Here is a 22,721-nt window from a genome sequence, read left to right as displayed (position 1 = left end):
CTATCTACCCGCTGTGCAACTTTGAACAAGTTGCTGAAACTCTCTGAGCCTCAAGCTTATCATCTGTCTGTAGAGTTCTCTTTTAACTTGGAGAAGTTAGTTTTGTTGTCTTTGCTAAAGATCACTTCAGAGGCGCTGTAGCTCTTCTTCTGCAAAGTTAATCACAGGAAAGGTGAAAAATCAACTTGTCTAAAGAATACAGGGGCCTCCTAGGAAGATTTTGACTGATATTTTTCAACGTCTCCCTGGAATTCAGAAGTAACACAATTCATTGACATAAACTGATATGTCCGTGGGAATTACCAGGGGCAAGAAATGATAGGAAGCCTCCTGAGACTGAAGAAAAAGCGAAATAAAGCTGTTGGCTATAGTTAAAACAGGTGTTTTTAAACTGGGGTTCTATAAATGTAATTCAGATGGTCCATATATTTAAATAGGGAAACAAGAATACATTTAACTGAAATTTAATATTTTTTCTATTGTGAATGTAGAAAATAAACAACAGCATCATTAATAATATTGATAACTGTCACTAATAGACATCACAGGTATCTCAAAATATTATTTATACTCATTACTCCATCTTGGAAACTATTAGACATGCCACTAGATGTTATTTCATTCATTACAGAGAAGCACCTATATCAGATAGTTGGCTATCGGTTCTTCTTTTACATTACAGTATTTGGTCAGTGTATTTCACTATGACTGGTTTCCTTGGTAATCCTATGTATTTTATTTTGTGCATTTAAAATATATTTTGAGATGAGATTCAGAGGCTTGTGCCAAAAGTGTCCATAGCACAAAAATGTTAAACATTCCTAGTTTAAGACAAGTTCCAAAGCCTTGGGCAGCTGCTTTGGAAATGCTGGTGCTGATTTATCTGGTCCTGTAACCCTGCTCAGTTCCAGTGTTCTGTGAAATAATGCTGAGTGCCACCAGGTAGCTGGAAAGAAAGCCCTTCGTGAGGGCACAGGGCCATCCACCACAGACCCAAGAAAGTGCAAAGAGCCTTTGTGGGAAGAAAGACCTTTTTTGCACCACATCCCCTATGGCAGCAAGAAATGTTTGTGTCTGCTCCCCACTTGGGAAGGAAGACAAGTTAGACTGGCCATCCTGTTAGACTAAATAAAACCCAAGGTCTCTTTTTGGAAGGAAAACATAAAAGAAGCACCAAAAGAGAGTCACTGGACCTCATACCAGTACGGCAGTTGGGTGCTTGGGTAGCTACATATGTAAACCAATGGAGCAAGTTATGCATGCAAAGAATAAAAATATATGAAATTGCAGGCCAGGCGCAGTGTCTCATGCCTGTAATCCCAGCACTTTGGGAGGCCAAGGTGGGCGAATCACCTGAGATCAGGAGTTTGAGACAAGACTGACTCACATGGTGAAACCCCGCCTCTGCTAAAAATACAGATACTAGCTGGGCATGGTGGTGCACACCTGTAATCCCAGCTACTTGGGAGGCTGAGGCAGAAGAATCGCTTGAACCCGGTAGGTGGAGGCTGCAGTGAGCTGAGATCGTGCCATTGCACTCCAGCCTGGGCAACAGAGCAAGACTCCGTCTCAAAATAATAATAATAATAATAATATGTGTGTGTGTGTGTGTGTGTGTGTGTGTGTGTGTGTGTAAAACTGCAGTGGGACTAAACAAGGTGGGTAAATAGCCACCTACCACAGTGTCCAGAACAGAAAATGCTAAAAATATTTTAGTACCTTCATCTTCCTAAATACTTCCCACCCTCCCGCCACTATTACAGATACACGAAGGTAGAGAGAAAGAGACAATTTAAAACAGTGGTGGTCCTCTTTCAATTATTCTTTGCTATTAAACTATACTACAAGGCTACAGTAACCAAAACAGCATGGTACTGGTACCAAAACAGAGATATAGACCAATGGAACAGAATAGAGTCCTCAGAAATAATACCACACATCTACAGCCATCTGATCTTTGACAAACCTGAGAGAAACAAGAAATGGGGAAAGGATTCCCTATTTAATAAATGGTGCTGGGAAAATTGGCTAGCCATAAGTAGAAAGCTGAAACTGGATCCTTTCCTTACTCCTTATACGAAAATTAATTCAAGATGGATTAGAAACTTAAATGTTAGACCTAATACCATAAAAATCCTAGAGGAAAACCTAGGTAGTACCATTCAGGACATAGGCATGGGCAAAGACTTCATGTCTAAAACACCAAAAGCAACGGCAGCAAAAGCCAAAATAGACAAATGGGATCTCATTAAACTAAAGAGCTTCTGCACAGCAAAAGAAACTACCATCAGAGTGAACAGGCAACCTACAGAATGGGAGAAAATTTTTGCAATCTACTCATCTGACAAAGGGCTAATATCCAGAACCTACAAAGAACTCAAACAAATTTACAAGAAAAAAACAAACAACCCCATCAAAAAGTGGGCAAAGGATATGAACAGACATTTCTCAAAAGAAGATATTCATACAGCCAACAGACACATGAAAAAATGCTCATCATCACTGGCCATCAGAGAAATGCAAATCAAAACCACAATGAGATACCATCTCACACCAGTTAGAATGGCAATCATTCAAAAGTCAGGAAACAACAGGTGCTGGAGAGGATGTGGAGAAATAGGAACACTTTTACACTGTTGGTGGGATTGTAAACTAGTTCAACCATTATGGAAAACAATATAGCGATTCCTCAGGGATCTAGAACTAGATGTACCATATGACCCAGCCATCCCATTACTGGGTATATACCCAAAGGATTATAAATCATGCTACTATAAAGACACATGCACACGTATGTTTATTGTGGCACTATTCACAATAGCAAAGACTTGGAATCAACCCAAATGTCCATCACTGACAGACTGGATTAAGAAAATGTGGCACATATACACCATGGAATACTATGCAGCTATAAAAAAGGATGAGTTTGTGTCCTTTGTAGGGACATGGATGCAGCTGGAAACCATCATTCTTAGCAAACTATCACAAGAACAGAAAACCAAACACTGCATGTTCTCACTCATAGGTGGGAACTGAACAATAAGATCACTTGGACTCGGGAAGGGGAACATCACACACCGGGGCCTATCACGGGGAGGGGGGAGGGGGGAGGGATTGCATTGGGAATTATACCTAATGTAAATGATGAGTTGATTGGTGCTGACGAGTTGATGGGTGCAGCACAGCAACATGGCACAAGTATACATATGTAACAAACCTGCAGGTTATGCACATGTACCCTAGAACTTAAAGTATAATAATAATGATTAAAAGAAAAAAAAATAAGCAAACTCAAATTAAAATTCCCAATAATAACAATTAGCTACATTTTACATATATTCAGAAAATAAGATAAAGGAATTATGTTTATTTCCTAAAGTCGCACAGCAAGTTGAAGATCAGTCTGAGATCCCATGTGGACCACTGGCTCCTGCATTAACCCAGGAATACTTCATTTGTATCTGTGTATTTAGCTGGGAACTTGAAGGTTCATTGGCATGGTGTGTGTTTTATTTTTTTTTTGGTTTGGTTTGCACAAAAACATGGCTTACCTATTCATGATTCTTTCTGATTTTACCTCATTTACTGAAGGCACTAGAAGAAAGCCATCCTGCAGTTTCATAGGCAGACAAGGCAACAGATGAACCATTTCCACTTTAGGACACCCACACCCTCAGCCTATTGCCTTTGTGATTCAGAACTGTCAGGAGAGAGATTTCTAAAATGCTGTTCAAATCTTCAGGTTCACACTACCATGTGTTGGTCTGCCAGGAATTTGACCCTCCCAAGTTTCATGACTTGAGCTTGATCTTCCTTTTTGTTCCAGGCACAGAGAACCTGATGATAAGCCCTCATTGATGGAAGTAATGAGACAGTAGACAGCAGTATGAAAGCTACTGTCAGGATTCTACATATTTATAATTTAAAATGAAATGTATTAAAGTTATTCCTCTCTCCCTTCCTCGCACCGCTGACCTGCCTGCTGAGTGTTTCTCCCTTCAAGTCTGCCTTTAATTCAATTCACTCAAATGATGTTTATCAATTATATATTGTGCTAGACATGGTATTATTCACTCTAGATAACAAATGAGGTGCAAAAGAGACACAGCCCCTGTCCTGGAGCTAACAGGCCAGTAAGGGAAACGGCCATTCTTAAAAATTATATGTAAATACAAACACTACATAAATATAGCACACACAGCCAACTGTACTAAATGCAAAGACCATAATTCAATGAGAGATAATAGTGGAAACCTGGTTTAAGGTAGGAGATCAAGGAAAGTTTTTCTGAGGAAGTATCATTTTATCTGAAAACTGAAGAATGATGGATGATGTATACAGGATAGGGGGCAGAGAATATGTGCAAAGATTTCCAATTAGAAAGAGAAGCTTATGTGAAGAGCTGAACAAGAGAAATATTTTCCCGATGGTACATGATGCAGCTTATTTCAATGCAAATGTCTACATTCAGAAGAAGGCAACAAATCTGAATTCCTCAGAGTTAAACAGACTGAAGTCAAGTCCTAGCACAGTCCCATTACCTACATGAGTAGAATCGTCTACTCCCCATGTGTTGAGTGGTTGCTGAGCTGCTGCAAATGTCCCAGAGAAAGAGAGTTGCCATCGGTCTTGGGTTATTTAATATATTGTGTAACTTTTTGTTAAAGAGTTTAAAACAACCGATTTATGATACTGTTTAGATGTTCTTGCAATTTATAATTTGATACTTGGTTTTCACAAGTTTATGTATAGTTTATTAACATATATACTTTTCATTTAGGGTTTGTTGGAGTTCTCATGAACACTCTTCAGGCTACTGCAAAACCAAAAATTAAAGTGTGAGATGTACACAAGTATTTTCATAGCTAAGAATGTGAACCCACTCCTCTTGTACTATCCTGTAAGGAACAATGGAAATAGTCATTTTTCAAAGTATTTGTATATTTATCAAATTTCAGAGATCATTTAGTCCTAATATATCATGTTCTACTGTGAAAAATCATGCCAGAAATACCAAAAAAAATGTTGCTGCTTTGTTTTATACACATTTGTTATAATGTAGACTTTGTCTTGGCAGTCATTTGCACTCTCTCTTCAAATTCTACATAGAATCTTTTGGAAATTGGATTTCATGAAAGAAATTTCATTTAACTGGTAGCTCTTAGTTCTCAAAAATAGGTTTATTCTGCTATGAGAACAATTCCAAAGTGGAGACAAGAATTCTTCCACCCATATGGTAGTTTTGAATTGCGTAGCATCTTATTTACAATTGACTATCTATCAGGATGCTAGATTAGTTATGCTCCTGTTTAAGTTTACTCTCTTTCTATTTAAGAATAAAACATATATCACAACTCATTTGTTTACTTCTATATTTACACTTGTGTAAACCAGAGTAAGGAGTCAAGAAAAACTTCATAAATACACAAAACTGCTCCTTACAGTCCTATATATTCCCCATTGCTCATGGATAATATTTAACATCTAGCATCCTTGGTATTGAATGTGAGGGTCTTTACAACACAGCCCCCTCCATTACAACATTATCTCTGCTGCTTCCTCATTTTCTTCTCATCTCTTTTATATTCCAGCTTTGCTTGACTAATTGCCATTTCCAAAACATGCCACGTTCTTCCAAGCTTTATACCATTCCCTCTATCTGTTTTACTTGCAAAACCCTATTTATTTTTTAGTTCTCATATCCGTATTATTTTATATACTACTGTTCTTGGGCTAAGGCAAAAAATGTCACTGCCTTATTTATGTTTTATAATACTTTTATAACCACTATTATATCACATATTTGTTTTTATATAATCATTCACTTATATTTATGTTTTCCCAGCAAGATTCTTAATTTTCTCAAGAAGTTAATAGACCAATTCTATATTTTGCTTTAGATTCGTGCCTTCTACAAAGCCTTCCACGATGTTTGGCATACAATAAGCCCTCAAAAAATGTCTACTGAATTAAGTTAAACATGATTCTAGAGGCCTGTGCAATAGGTCATTGGCATCATCCAGCTTCTCACAATTTCATTGCATATTCTTCAAATCAACACTTAGAATGACAATTAGATTACACAGCATAATTTTCCCCAATGGGTGGGGCATTTTAACCAGTCTTGCCCATTTTTTTTTCTTGTGATGTCATGGGGGTGCCTTGAACATGCAGTCGAATTCCACACACAGAGCAGTCCTTTGTTCTTATCAACATCTCACAGCCTGTGAAGCTCTCAGTGTGCCTCTGTCCTTTACCACAAACATGAGGCTCAAATTCCCTCTCATGGCCATAGTCCTGGAAATTGCCATGATTGTTTTATTTGCATTATTTGTTGGGTATGAAACGGACCAGACTATTCTCCAGCAGCTCAACATCACCAACTCAACAGACATGGGCAAATTCCTTGAGTTATATCCTCGTGAGTAGGCAATTTACTACTTACTATACATTTTTGGGTGCTTCAGTTTCTCAGAATGTGAAACCATTGACTACTATAAACCCTTGAGCTCCTTGTAGAATTATATCATGGTTATGAGTGCTAAGATATTACATGCTTGTGCTGTGACATCTGGTCTTCTTCTCTGTGATTAAGGTGTTTGGTTAGAACTTTTTCCTATGAAAATATCAGAACAAGAAGCTGAAAATTAAAATAATTTATTCTTTTTGTATTGCTTATTTACTGCTAACTGACCTTCTTTTTTCCCTCAGTTGGTCACTAGTTCTGCAAAGAAAAGTATCACACTTCCTTTGCATTCCCCACTGAAAGGGCCAAGGGTAACTTTCGAGGAGAGAGAGTGCTAAGAAAATGAAATTATAAGAAGGGAACCCTAGATTTCATGTGAAGACCCTAAGGAATAAGAAGGGGTATTTAGCATGATGTAGGAAGTTAATGGAGTTTTAATCAAAAAGGTGTACTCAGAGTTTTACAATATTCTGAAACGAAGTCGGTTTGTTCCTTTGAGATGAAAAGAAATGTGTGAATACTTAACATATTTTAAAAACAACATCCTTCCTTTGGAATGATGACTAAGCAAAGGGAGAAATTTAGTTTCAAGTTTGGAAGGGTAGGCTGTAAAATAGGTAATATAACAATGATAACTACCATTTACTGAGTCCTTATTATAAACCAACACATCCATTACCTCATTAACCAAGAAGGGAGATAGTAGTAGGTAACTATCATATAGACTATTTACTTTTCTTAAGTAAGGTTAAAATAATCTAAAACAAAATAAAAATTATTTAAAATGGTATAATGTTTATTAGACTTCATAGCATATGTCTAAGCTTTTTAGAAAAACAATTTGACACTCTTTTTTTTATTCCTACTTTTTATAGGGAATTAATGTAATGGGGGTATTCCCATGTAGAAATAATGGCCTAGAGTTGCTAAGTGACATAACAAAAATATAAAATTGAAAGTTAAGGACAGAATTAGGATAATAAGACAGAGAAAACTAGACTACAAGTCTAGTTGTCTTTACACTGCATAGATGTCCAAGAGGGTTCTTGATTAAATTAAGTTTTATAATTTGCAAGTTAGAGAATAAAACAGAAAAATATTCTGTTCAACTATGCATGCTTTTGTACATTTCATTCATTCATCCATTTATTCATTTAGTAAATATTTTATTAAGCACTAAGCATGTGCTACAGCAAATTTATTCAAAAATAAAACAAATATGATTATTTTATTCTAAGACTCCACTATCTAATACACTTGTAAACAAAGAGATGAAATACAATGTTAAAAATGCCAAAAATATGATCTAAGATTAATATAGTTTAAATAAAGTTATCTTAAGACTTTAAGAGCTTAATAATTGCATCATTCAAGCTGAACTTTCTGAGTTTCAGTATCGAATCTCCTAGGTAAAACTTCAGTTCACAATTTGAGATCAAGACCAGGTTGAAGGAAAGTCACTAAACATGGTCATTTTTCAGTAACCTAGCAATAGATGAGTAAATTTTGGACATCTGGTGTGCGGCATAATTGATGATAGTTAACAATACTGTACGGATACTTGTAATTTCCTGAGAGGATATAGCTTCAATTCAGTCTGATCATCCCCCGTCCCCCCCACACACACAGGTATACACACACACACACACACATACACACACACAAACACATACAGGTATACACACACAATGGTAACAACGTAGAGGTGATAAATGTGTTAACTAGCTTGACTGTAGTGATCATTTCACAAAGTATATGGATATCAAAATATCAAGTTGTATGCCTCAAATGTATATAATTTTATATGTCAATTATATATCAATAAATCTTTTTAAAAATATAGTTTAGTAGTCATATCACTCTTCTATACCACTTGTAAAAACATGAAAATTTTTTGATTTTATGATTCATGAAGAAAATGTTTATTAAACTACCAATTCTTGCAAGCAATCTTCAGTCTCTTAAGTTTGTAGGCACTAGGCAGTGAATAAAACAAACAAAATGGGATTCCATTGTGTATATATGCCACATTATTTTTTATCTATTCATCAACTGATGGATACTTAGGTTGATTCCGTATCTTGGCTATTGTGAGTCGTGCTGCAATAAACATAAAAGTGCAAACATATCTTTCATTTTCTTTGGAAATATCCCTAGTAGTGAAATTGCTGGTTCATGTGATAGTTCTATTTATAATATACATTCCCACCAACAGTGTGCAAGAATTTCCTTTTCTCTGCATGGAAGTAGAGAGTAGAATGATGATTACTAGAGATTGGGAAGGGCGTTGGAACAGGGAAAATGATGAAGAAAGTTTGGTTAATGGTTACAAATATAAAGTTAGATAAAAGGAATAAGTTCTAGTGTATATACTACAGTAAGGTAACTGTAGTTAACAATAATATATTGTATATTTTGAGATAACTAGAAGAGAAGATTTGAAATGTTTCCTATACAAAGAAATGATACATGTTCAAGGTGATGGATATCCTGAATAACATGACTTGCTTATTACAATTCATATGCATTTATCAAAATACCATCCACATACATCCCACAAATGTGTATAAATATTATGTATCAATTTTAAATAGAAAAGAAAATGAAAAAAAAGACAAAATAGGCAAAGTCCATGTCCTCAGGAAGTTTACATTCCATGGGGGAAGGCAGACAAGGAGATGTGCGACCAGACACATCTGAATGTCTAAATGGTTAAAAAAAAAAAATGCCATGGCTGTAAATGAAGCAAGATTAGAGACATAAATGCATTTGGACAAGAGATGTTTTTTCAGCCTCTCTCCACCAGGGTTATGTGAGACAACAAAAGCCTAATAACTCAAGGCATCCACTGCATGCAATTAATTAACTTGTCTCCTATGCACCTAGAATGCCACAAAGTGGAATTTTACATGAAAGGTAGCCTTCATTCATTCAAAATGCTGTCCATAATCCAGTCTATACACAATTAAAAGTTCTCTCTTCAGTAAGGGTGGGTCTCAAGACTCAAAATTCTGGAAAGTTCTCATCTTCCAGTTCAGTTATATTATTCCTGCTTGAAATTGTTTGTAGAATAGACTGAGAAAGTACATGACTGAGGTGTTATATACATATATATAATATATTTTATATATATATATATATATATATACGTATTTCCCTACATTTCAAACAATTGACTTACACAAAGTTTATGTAATGGTATAAGTTAATGGAGAACAGATTGTTTATATTCATTAATAGAAAATAATGTTCAAGTCAAATGAGTATTTTGGGTGCCTACCTAGTTCCATGCCCAGTGCCAGTGCAGGGATTCAAGCATAGAAAACGTTCGGTTCCTCCCCCAAGAAGTTCACAGTACGTTATGATAGTTCTCAATTGCAGTGTGGTAAAAGATTTGAGTGTTTCAAAAATAAGTGAAGTTGTATATTAATCTACATTTTAAGTAAACTACAGAAAATACAAATTTATTCTCATCACTTGTATTCTGTTATGCTTTTTGAATGGGAGAGAAGGGAATTACAGAACCCTTGGATTTGCACACAGCTCTAAGCACAATCATGAAACTATGTTATGTACCTGAATATCATGTTTCATGCCATGAATAACCTCTGAGATACTCATCTGATAAACTAGCTATACTCCATGGTTTTTGGCTTCCATAGCACCTATCAAGGTGCTGGTCACCCTGTTGGGTCAAATAATTTAAAAAGCACTGAAGTTTGACTGTGTCTGTCAGCTACTCCTTGCTAACATGTAGATGGACTAGAGAAAATTAAGGTTAAAGAGAAAGATCTCTGGGGACTGTTTACTTTTTTTTTTTAGAATTCCACAGATGCTAGGTATTCAATATCTAGGGGACATTAAAATCATATTAATGATCTTTTTATACTCCGTGGCATTAAAAATCCTTTAGTTTATCTTGTACTTTGATTGACTCATTTACTCATGTGTCACTCTGTAATACTGTTATATTGTTCATTTGAAAAATATTGATTCACTGACTTATACAGATCTTCCGAATGTTGACATATTTCCATGTATAACATTAAAAAAAAGAATATCTGTTAATATCATCAACAATCTCTCTAGAAAAGTCTTGCCAAGTATCAGGAAGTTGATAAGCTTGTCATAGCAGAAACACATTTTCTGAAATTCTAATTGTTTAAAAATTGAGAATATATCACAGCTATAAATACTGTCAGTTCTTTAAATTGAGATGATAGCCTCATTTCATGCATTTTTCAGAAAATATCTGCCAGATACTCAAGTCTGAGAAGCAGCAATGTATGTGTCAGTCTTTCTTTCAAGAAACAATGGAATCTTATTAAAATGTTTCTTGTTCAATTGGCAACTCAATCAATCACAAAAGTGCTTTTTTTCTGGGATACCATCACATTTCAGTAGTGCTTTACATATATTTGTATTTCACCAGGCTGATTCATACATATTAAAAAGTCACGTCATACACGAAAGGCAAATATGATCCTGGAATTGTAATGAAAATAGTTTTAACTTCTCAGACTCCCTGGAAGTTAGTCTGCAGGACACCCAGATATCTGTGGATCACACTTTGGGAACCACCGAAGACAGAGGTGAACTGGCAAAGGATCTACATATCACTTGAAATCATTTCATGACTTTCACCAAAAAATTCAGCAAATTTCATGTTACAAATGAAGGTAGCTGATTTGTGCTGTGTAAACCATTCCTAGGAAATGGTTTGCTGCTGTTTTGTTACCTGGAATTGTCATGAAAACTGAATTAATATACTGTCTGTAATATATGACCTAACATAAAATACTAGTCTCTAGCAGAACCGATGTGGTGCCTTTGAATTGAACAGTTTTGCCTATTTAAAAGACCTGGAAGCCATGGGCAAAAATAGTACTAAGACCTTGGATTTGAAATATCGTTCCCCACTCCGAGACTCACTGGAGAAATTGCTGGTTCCAGGTTGGGGCAAAGAAAGCATAAGGTAACCCAAGTGCTTAAAGATTAACAGGGCCATGTGAAAAGGACGCAGGATCCTGCTTGAAGGGGCATCAATAGGCCAAATTAGGAATACATAGAGTGTTAAAATAATAATGACATAATGGTAATAGAAATTCAAATAAGGAAAAAGGGATTCAATAAGCCCATAGAAATATTGCACGAAAGGGAAAAAGAGGAGAAGGAGGAAGCTCTTCTTTACAGAAGAATACTAATTAATACAAAAGGAGAATAGACATAGAAAATTGCAATTTTGAAGTTACCAGTGTAATAATCCATTTCAGCAATGTTCATCATGGAATCTAAAATCACTGGGTGAAAAGTTATTGGATAGCATGGCAATCACATGGTCTGAAAGCATCACCCAGAGATTACTTGATATTTACAGGGTCAAAGTTACATTTATAATGGAGAGATCTGGCAACACAGTCTTAACCAAGTGGTCAAACCTACCATTATCAGTAATAGGAAAAACAAATTATGTGCTTCCTGGTGTGATCTAGTGGGAAGTACACAATACCATCTGCATAATATCTTGCCAAAAATGTTTAGTCTGATTCTCATCATGGTGAAACAATCAAACAAATCCAAATTGTAGGGCATTCTACATAAAAAATGAAATAATACCAGCAATGAAAAGCATGTAAGAGAACTGCTCTAAATCAAAGGCATCTAAAGACATATGACAAAGAAAATGTATGAAACTTGAGTGAATAATTAATCCAGAAATTTTATAAAAAGACAGTCTGGGGATAGTTGGAGTAATCTGAATATAATTTTATATTAGATCATGTTATTATATCGATGTTGGCATTTTTTGGATGTGATGCTGATATTATGGTATTTAGAATGTCCTTTTACTTAGGAGATGTACACATACACACAAACACAGAAAGCAAGTGTGAGAATATTAATAACTGATAAATCTGAGTGAATAGTATATAAGTGTTTATTGTATTCTCTTTTCTAAATATTTGAAATATGTAAAAATAACATATTTAGAGGGAGGAAGGAAGATACTGCCCTAAGGATACTATTCTCTCAAAAAAAGATGAGTTTAGAATACAACCCCACTGGTTCAAAAGACTGGAACTCATTAAGGCCAAAAAGCTATATGTATAGCAAACTACCTTGCCAGCCTTGAGCCACTAAAAAGCAGAACAAAATGAAACAAGAAAGCTAACCAAACTTTAACTGGAAAATGAACTTTGTGATTTTCACCAGTTAGTCTATAAGCAAAATTTTTCTGAATAAGACCAATATAGTACCAATTATATGAATTTGCAATGGCCCTCACCGGTAATCTATTTATTTATGAATAACTGAGGCAATTCCTAAAAAGCTACAAGTGGCAGACTTTCTGTTGAGTTCTCTGAGACAAGCCACCCAATGACTCCTATCTTAAGGCTTGCATTCACTTTCTCCTGCAAAAGTGTCTAACTGGCAGTGTTCCATCAAGTCTATTTAAATAACTGATAAATAAGCAACAGAGTAACCAAGCAGACAAACAAATGAAATAAAACAAGAGGGATATGCCCAACGTGGCAGCTGTGTCCAGTAACACTCAGAGAATGATTCTTAAAAGGTATCTAGAAGATTTTCAGGTAAAGGAGTATTGGGGCTGGGCTCATGCCTGCACTTTGGGAGGCTGAAGCAAGAAGATCACTTGGGCCCAGGAGTCTGAGATCAGCATGGAAAACATAGTGAGACCCTGTCGCTACAAAACATAAAATAAAAAATTAGCCAAGTGTGGTAGTGTGCACCTGTAATCCCAGATACTCAGGAGGCTGAGGCAGGAGGAGGTCAAGGCTGCACTGAGTTATATTCACGCCACTGCACTCCAGCTTGGGTAACAGAGCAAGTCTGTCACTCTCTCTCTCTCTCACACACACACACACACACACACACACACACAAAGTTTTGGGTGTGGGATGGAATGGACATCATTCCAAGCAGCTGGCATATATACATATATATATAGGAAATAGAAGAAAAGGAGAGTTTTGTTTCATTTTGTTTCTTTTGGGTTGTAGAGAGTGAGTTCGAATAATCAGTTACATTTTAACATGTTGAGTTATTAAGTAATATGGTTTGGCTGTGTCCCCAACCAAATCTCATCTTGAATTGTAGTTCCCCAAATTCCCACATGTCATGGGAGGGACCCAGTGGGAGGTAATTGAATCATGAGGGCAAGTCTTTCCTGTGCTGTTCTCGTGATAGTGAGTAAGTCTCACAAGATCTGATGGTTTTATAAATGGCAGTTCTCCTATACTAGCTCTCTCACCTGCCACTATGTAAAACATGAGTTTGCTCTTCATTCACCTGCCACCATGACTGTGAGGCCTTCCCAGCCATGTGGAACTGTGAGTCAATTAAACCACTTTCCTTTATAAATTACCCAGTCTCAGGTATATTTTTATTAGCAGTGTAAGAACAGATTAATGCAGTAAATTGGTACATGTAGAGTGTGATGCTGCTGTAAAGATACCCAAAAATGTGAAAGCAACTTTGGAACTGGGTAAAAAGCAGAGATTGAAACAGTTTGGAGGGTTCAGAGGAAGACAGGAAGATGTGGGAAAGTTTGGAACTTCCTTGAGACTTGTTAAATGGCTTAGACCAAAATGGTGATAGCGAGATGGGGAACTTGTTGGGAACTGGAGTAAAGGTCACTCTTCCTATACAAAGAGGCTGGCATAGTTTTGCCCCTGCCCTAAAGATCTGTGGAATTTGAGAGAGATAATTTAGGGTATCTGGCGGAAGAAATTTCTTAGCTGCAAAGCATTTGAGAGGTGACAGAGCATGAAAGTTTAGAAAATTTTCAGCCTGATGATGTAGTAGAAAAGAAAAACCCATTTTCTGGGGAGAAATTTAATCCAGCTGCAGAAATTTGCATTAAGTAATCAGGAGTCAAATGTTCCCTCATCACCAAGACGACGGGGAAAATGTCTCCAGGGCATGTCGGAGACCTTCATGGCCAACCCTCCCATCACAGGCCAGGAGGAGTAGGAGAGAAAAATGGTTTCATGGGCCAGGCCCAGGGCTTCCCTGCTCTATGCAACCTCAGGACATGGTGCTCTGTATCCCAGCTGCATCAGCTCCAGTCATGGCTAAAAGGGGTCAATGTACAGCTCCAGCTGTTTCTTCAGAGGGTAGAAGCCCCAAGCCTTGGCAGTTTACATGTGGTATTGGGACTGTGGAAGCACAGAAGTCAAGAATTGAGGTTTGGGAACTTCTGCCTAGATTTCACAGGATATATGGAAGTGCCTGAATGTCCAGACAGAAACTTGCTGCAGGAGAAGTGCCATTATGGAGAACCTCTGCTAGGGCAGTGCAGAAGAGAAATGTGGGGTGCAAACCCAAACACAGAGTCCCTACTAAAACACTGTGTAGTGGAGCTGAGAAAAGGGCCACCATTGTCCAGACCCCAGAATGGTAGATCCACTGACAGCTTGCACCGTGCACCTGGAAAAGCCACAGACACTCAACTCTAGCTGTGAAAGTAGCCTGGAAAGGGGGCTGTACCCTGCAAAGTCACAGGGGCAGAGCTGTCCAAGGCCATGGGAACCCACCTCTTGCATCAGCATGACCTGGATGTGAGATATGGAGTCAAAGGAGATCATTTTGGAAATTTAAGATTTAAGGACTTCCCACTGGATTTCAGACTTGCATGAGGCCTGTAGCTGCTTTGTTTTTGCCAATTTCTCCCATTTGGGATGGCTGTATTTACCCAATGCCTATACCCCCATTGTGTCTAGGAAGTAACTAACTTGCTTTTTATTTTACAGGCTCACAGGTGGAAGGGACTTGCCTTGTCTCAGATGAAACTGTGGACTTTTGAGTTAGTTCTGAAATGAATTAAGACTTTGGGGGACTGTTGGGAAGGCATGATTGGTTTTGAAATGCAAGAACGTGAGATTTGGGAGGGGTTGGAGCTAAATGAGATGGTTTGTCTGTGTTCCCACTCAAATGTCATCTTGAATTGTAGTTCCCATAATTCCCATGTGTTGTGGGAGGGAACCAGTGGGAGGTAATTGAATCATGGGGGCCAGTCATTCCTGCGCTGTTCTTGTGATAGTGAATAAATCTCATGAGAACTGATGATTTTATAAAGGGGAGTTATCCTACACAAGCTGTCTTGCCTGCTGCCATGTAAAACATGACTTTGCTACTCCTTTACCTTTCACCATGATTGTGAGGCCTCTCCAGCCTTGTGGAACTGTGAGTCAATTAAACTTTTTTCTTTTACAGATTACCCAGTCCTGGGTATGTCTTTATTTGAACTGTGAGAACAGACTAATACATTAGGACTTGCAAGATATCCTATTGCAAGACATAAAAGTAGAATAGAACAAAATTAACAACATAAATTAAACTCTACTAATGAATGAGATGATGCTGAGGATGTTGATGCTGCTGATGGTGGTGGTGATGGTAATGATGATGGTGAAATTGTATCCTGTCAGGTTCTGGCTACCAACCTCAAATCCAAATTTATTTTTAGCAGAAAAGTAGGACAAATTTTAAATTATAATAAAATCACTGATTATAATGATGCTTAATTTGTCATAGGCACTGTGTGAACTTACTGTGTATTTATTTTCTAATCCTCAAAACAACCCTTGGAATACACATGTTAAGAAGAAATACCTATGATAAAATTGGGGTTTAGAAAGATTAAGCAATTTGCCCAAGATCAAATGTTTAGTAAATGAAAGTGCTTAGTCAGATTCTAACCCAGATTTATCTGCCTCCAAAACCTGTGTTTTAACCACTGCATTATATAGACAGCATTGTTTATCAGGTAGGAATTTAGGCCAAATTTGTCTACATGGATCTATTGTCTCCAACAGATTTGCCAAAATAGTTCTTGGTCTTCACTAACATCAATCAACTTTTAAAGGGTGAGAATATAATCTTTGTGGGAAAATGAGTTTACTCAGTGAAAATCTTATCAAGTTGAGTGATCTTATATCCCTGTATTCTAACAAAAATTGTAGAATTCAAAGCAATTGCTGATGTTTTCCAAGATAAGGCACTATGAACTTAAAATATATAAAGATATATACAGACAAACACATATTTACACATAGAGAGAGATGAAATTGTTTTTTACACAACTGATAATATGGGGGGTTTTATGCATGTCATCAACTAATAGCAAAGAAACAGGTTTGGCTATTTGAAAATGGCTAAATATAGTGGTCTCCTTTAAGATTGAGCCTAACTGTGATAGTCCTTAATATACACCAATATTAAAACATAAAAGTTTGTTAGATGTTAGATGTACACCAGAGTTTACATGTTTATTCTGGATATATTTCACATGCACTCTGTACCAGATACTGGAGACATGAGGAAGTAAATAAAACACATGCCCTCATGGAGCCTTATGAAGTATTAGTCCGATTTTAAAGATGAGGAAACTGAGGCTCAGAGCAATTCACTGGTTATCCAAAGACACACAGCTAGTAAACAATTAGAATGGAATATAAATTACTAGCTAGCGTAGCGCTGACACAGTGTTTTTGATCAGTGTGATGTGTCTCTAAATGTGAAAGATGCCAAGCACAGTGGCTCATGCCTGTAATCCCAGCACTTTGGGAGGCTGAGGCTGGTGGATCACCTGAGGTCAGGAGTTCGAGAACAACCTGGCCAACATGGTGAAATTCCATCTCTACTAAAAATACAAAATTAACCAGGTGTGGTGGCACATGCCTGTAGTCCCAGCTACTTGGGAGGCTGAGACAGGAGAATCGCTTGAACCCAGGAGGCAGAGGCTGCAGTGAGCCAAGATCGCACCACTGCACTCTAGCCTGGGCAAGACAGAGTGAGACTCCATCTCAAAAAATAAATAAATAAATAAAAATAATAAGTAATAAATAAATAAATGTGAAAGACACAACTTATCAGTCAGGGAGATGGGATTGCTAAGAACAGTGTAGGATTCTAATGCCTTCAGATTTCTTCACTTTTATAGTTTTTCACTATCCTCTTTTATTTTCTGTTAACTTTCAGGAAAATGCTTGAAATAAAAAACACTGAGTTGCTATGATCTCAGGGGGCAGCAAGGAATGGGAGAAGAGAGCAAGGAAAACGTAGGCACATAGTTCCCTCCACCCTGCTATCTTGGCCCAAAACAGAGTGCAAAATTTGCTGTGCTACGGGGCAGAAATTTTTAAGTAAATCAAGCCAGCATTTTCTGTTTTGGTATAAAACGTTTAAAGAAAATGAATGTTTTACACTACTTACTATTAATCCTTAAAAGCATAGTTGATTTAGATGAGGATTTCTCCACAGCAGTATCCTTAACACTTTGAGCCCAATACTTCCTTGTGGGAAGCCGTCCTATTCACCACAGGATGTTTGGCAGCATCCCTCAGGACATCAGTGGCACCACTCTACTACTCGAGTTGCAACCACCACAAATGTCTCCAGACATTGTCAAATGTACTCTGGGGGCTAATATTACCTCTTGTTGAGAATTACTTATTTAGACAAGACTTGACAATCCTTAAAACCTGTTGGAAGTCTTCTCCAAAGTGCAAACCGCTAAAGAAGTTTATTTTCTTCTATAAAATGGACACTATTCCTTCAGTGACAGAGCCTTGTACCACACAACTATAGTTGGGGCCCTCTCCCTGGTTCCCACCCACAAACTCTTAAAGCAGGATAAATGATAACACAATAATCCTAGTTGTTTATAAACCTTTTTATTCATACCTTTCATACCGAATCATTATCTGTCAAGAGCCTCCACAACTTTTTAAGCTCTTACTAATTTAAATAATAAATGAGGTTCTTAAGCCCCCTTGTGGCGAAAAGCAGTAACAAGAATTACATCAGAAGAGGGAAAAATATTGAAGCACAGTCAATATATGAAATTTCTTTACCCCAATATAAAATATCTGGTTTTCCATCAAAGGGGAAGAGGGGTGAATGCTGCAGAACAATTGTTCCACTAAGGGAAATTATGAAATTAGATAAAACAATTTCTTAAATTAGTTGGTATATTAGTTCATTTTCACACTGCTGATAAAAAACATACCCAAGACTGGCAATTTATGAAAGAAAGAGGTTTATTTGACTTACAGTTCCACAAGTCTGAGGAGGCCTCACAATCATGGTGGAAGGCAAGGAGGAGCAAGTCATGTCTTACATGGGTGGCAGCAGGCAAAGAGAGAGCTTGTGCAGGGAAACTCGTGTTTTTAAAACCATCAGACTGCTGGGCGTGGTGGCTCACACCTATAATCCAGCACTTTGGGAGGCCAAGGAGGGTGGATCACAAGGTCGGGAGTTTGAGACCAGCCTGACCAACATGGTGAAACCCTGTTCCCACTAAAAATATCAAAATTAGTCGTCCATGGTGGCCCATGCCTGTAACCCCAGCTATTTGGGAGGCTGAGACAGGAGAATCACTTGAGCCTGGGAGGTGGAGGTTGCAGTGAGCCAAGATTGCACCACTGCACTCCAGCCCACTCACTATCACAAGAACAGCACGGGAAGGACCTGCCTCCATTATTCAGTCATCTCCCACCGGGCCCATCCCACAACACATGGGATTATGGGAGCTACAAGATGAGATTTGGGTGAAGACACAGAGCCAAACCATATCAGTTGGTAACTGCGCAGTTTAAAATCAATAGATTACAGGGAGAACCAGAGTGCTCTAAGAAAAAAAAAAAAAAAAAAAAAAAAAAAAGTTAGAAAAAACTTTGTGTAATTAAAAAAAATGAACAAAATGAAAAAAACTGAGTCCTTATTTTTATTATACTTTATGACTATAAACAAGTCACCTAACTTCTGTGTGTCTTAGAGTCCTGACCTAAATGCAAAATAAAATAAATTGTAGAGCTAAGACACTTTAGACATCATGTAATCCAAGTATTCCTTAAAAAAAAGCTGAGTACCATAAAGGTTTAGTAAAACCATAGTAAGAATCATGCATATACTCTAAGTTCCCCTCCAACTTATTCTATGATCTAGATCAAATTTTTACATATAAAAATTAAATGGCTCAAGCCTGTAATCCCAGCACTTTGAGAGGCTGAGACGGGCAGATCACGAGGTCAGGAGATGGAGACCATCCTGGCTAACACTGTGAAATCCCGTCTCTACTAAAACAATACAAAAAACTAGCTGGGCGAGGTGGCGGGCACCTATCGTCCCAGCTACTCAGGAGGCTGAGGCAGGAGAATGGCGTAAACCCGGGAGGCGGAGCTTGCAGTGAGCTGAGATCCGGTCACTGCACTCCAGCCTGAGCGACAGAGCTACACTCTGTCTCAAAAAAAAAAAAAAAAAAAAAAAAAATTAAATGGTGGCAAATCAATGTGTAAAGAAAAATGAATGATGTGGTTATCTATACTTCAAAAAGCAGAAAGGGAAACAGGTTGATACTAACTGACATGACAAGTGCCCGTCAGCGAGTCAGGTAAAATCTCAGTTCCAGGGTACCCTGGGTAGATATGGGATGGGAATCAACACCTTAAGGATCAACACTTGAGGGAAAAGGATTTGAGGAGAGAAGTAGAAGTCCTCAGCTGACCCTGCAGGAGGCTCTGAAGCTAGGATTGTCCAGGTTTAGGTGGTCATTTTCTGAAACAAGGGGTTGCTCATGTGAATCGGTTATTGTGTCCAGACTACCCTAGAGAAGAGTTATGACCTTGAGCAAAACAGCAGCATTTTCCAGAGAGAATTGAGACCTTAGGGCTTCATCTGGTAGCACTCCTGACAGGGAAAATGAGAGGAATAAGTCTTTTGATCTGAAGGGAGCATCTGGGTAGCGCATCTCAGCATCCAGTGCAGTAGACAAGCCTGAGTAGTGTACCATAGTCTCTTACCCTCAACACACCACCCTGAGCCTGATGGCAGAACAGAAGTAGAGAGGAGCCAAGAAGTAGTAACGTCTCTGTGTGCCTCGGAAGCCAGAGCTCTGCTTTGGTCATTTTATACCCAAGCAGTGCTCAATGAACAGAGAAATCAGGAAAGTCAGGTTGGAGTTCAAATCCTGAGTTCACCCTTTGGGCAAATTAATTGACTTTTAATGTTGGTTTCTTCTGGGACATATTTTCTAGGCATATCCTTCCTCATACCTATTTCCACTTAAACCTCTGGCCACAGTGGTGATGTTTAATTAAAAAGAGACTATGGGGCCAGGCATGGTGGGTCATGGCTGTAATCCCAGCACTTTGGGAGGCCGAGGAGAGTAGATCACCTGAGGTCAGGAGTTCAAGACCAGCCTGGCCAACATGGTGAAACCTTGTCTCTACTAAAATACAAAACTCAGCCAGGCATGGTGGCATGCACCTGTAATCCCAGCTACTTGGGATGCTGAGGCAGGAGAATTTCTTGAACCTGGGAGGCGGAGGTTGCAGTGAGCCAGGTTCATGCCACTGCACTCCATCCTGGGCAACAGAGCAAGACTCCATCTCCCCCCCTCCCTGCCCCACCACAAAAGGGGAGAGAGAGAGAGACTATGGTACCCCACTCAGGTTTGTCCACTGTAGTGGATGCTGTTATGTACTGTCCAGATCCTCCCTTCAGATCAAAGGACTATTTCCAGTCAAAAATGTCAATTTCATATATGGCTTATCCATATATATGTCTTACCAACTTAGTTGTCAGTTTCTTGAAGAGTTCATGTTTTCACTATCTTGCATTTGATCATATGTTTTATTGGTATAATACTTTATTGTATGCAAATCCTCCTACACAGGTGATCCCACTTGGATTATTCTGTGAAATAGGGCCTTTACAATGTTGCAGATGAAAACACTGAAGCCCATAGAGAGTAAGTGACTTGCCCAGGGTCACACAATCATGTGATTGAATTCAGGTGCCTAAGCCCATATCCCCAGACACCAAGTTGCATATTTGTTACTGAAGAGGATACAGCCTTTATGTTTATTAATGCTTCATGGTTCATAAAGTGCTAACAGAGATTATCCCATTTGACTCAAATAATGATCTGGCAAGATTTTTGTGGCTGGTGCTATTATACACATTTGATGAATGGAGACTCATCCATCAAAGAAACATACTGCTTCCTATCTGATACGCAAGCCACTAGGCCAAGTTAAAGAGAGCCAAGTATGAATGTGTCCAAACCCCTTCAATCAACAAATTCACAATCTAGTGCAGGAGATGGACACCTTATTGACTATTATCGTTTGACAAATGCTAAATAAATGCTAATATAGCATGACAAATGATAAAGCTGAAGTATATACACAAAGTTATGTAAATGAAAAGAGAAAATATTCTGTTTCCTGGGAGTATTGGTAAAGTCTGCAAGAAAGGGTGATGCTTGCTCTGTTCTTTGTAAGGCTGTCTTCAGGTGGAAAACAATGTAAAATTCCTCAGGAACAGGATGAAAGACACACTGTTGTAATAGTGTATAGTCTTCCCAATAAAAAGCTCCAACACTGAATAACTTGCCAAAGTCTCTTGGTTGGTAAGTAGTCAAGCTGGCGTTGGAACCAAACTTTTGCTTCCCAGCTAATGCTCTCTTTTCCCAGTGTGTTATACAAAGGTGGTAGCACTTAATACGTGGGATATACTATGATGCAATACTTTCTTCATGCTCTCCTAATGCAGATTTTTTTTCCTTTACTCTTTTCCAGTGTTCCAAGATGTACATGTTATGATATTTGTTGGGTTTGGCTTCCTCATGACCTTCCTGAAGAAATATGGCTTCAGCAGTGTGGGTATCAACCTACTCATTGCTGCTTTGGGCCTCCAGTGGGGCACTTTTGTACAGGGAGTCCTGCATAGCCAGGGACAGAAAATTACCATTGGAATCAAAAAGTGAGCATCCTTACTATGGGCTGAATGTTTGTGTCCTCCAGAATTCATATATTACACTCTTAACCTGCAACATGATGATATTAAGAGGTGGGAGATTTGGGAAGTGACCAAGTCATGAAGGCAGAGTGCTTATGAATGGGGTCAGCGTCCTTGTGAAAGAGGTCCACAGGAGACTCCTCACCCCTTCCACTATGTGAGAACACAGCTAGAAGGCACCACTTCCCAATCAGAAAGGGAGCCCTCATCAGACACCAAGTCTGTCAGCATCTTGATCTTGGGCTTCCCAGTCTCCAAAACCATAAGAAATAAATTTATGTTATTTATAAACAACCCAGTTTATGGCATTTTGTTATAGCAGTTCAAACAGACTAAACAATTCTTTATTTTTCAGCCATTGCATTTTCAGATCAATCGTTTCTCTGGTAGTCCACTATCATTTACTGTGCTGGCTGGCAAATTGCCT

General features: G+C 38.1%; 1 protein-coding gene across 1 annotated transcript in view; it reads left to right on the top strand.

Annotated features, from left to right (window-relative positions):
• Nucleotides 1-6,199: 6,199 nt before the first annotated feature.
• RHAG (Rh associated glycoprotein) overlaps nt 6,200-22,721 on the top strand; it is a 33,651-nt gene continuing 17,129 nt past the window's right edge. The window contains exons 1-2 of the mRNA XM_007972288.3: nt 6,200-6,421; nt 22,075-22,258. Coding sequence (XP_007970479.3) covers nt 6,265-6,421; nt 22,075-22,258 — 341 coding nt within the window. The 5' untranslated portion in view covers nt 6,200-6,264. The remainder of the gene's footprint in view (nt 6,422-22,074; nt 22,259-22,721) is intronic.

This window comes from Chlorocebus sabaeus, chromosome 17 (genome assembly GCF_047675955.1).
Source record: "Chlorocebus sabaeus isolate Y175 chromosome 17, mChlSab1.0.hap1, whole genome shotgun sequence".
NCBI lineage: Eukaryota > Metazoa > Chordata > Mammalia > Primates > Cercopithecidae > Chlorocebus > Chlorocebus sabaeus.
The sequence above is the reverse complement of the archived record's forward strand: the minus strand, read 5'-3'. Positions and strand labels throughout refer to the sequence as shown.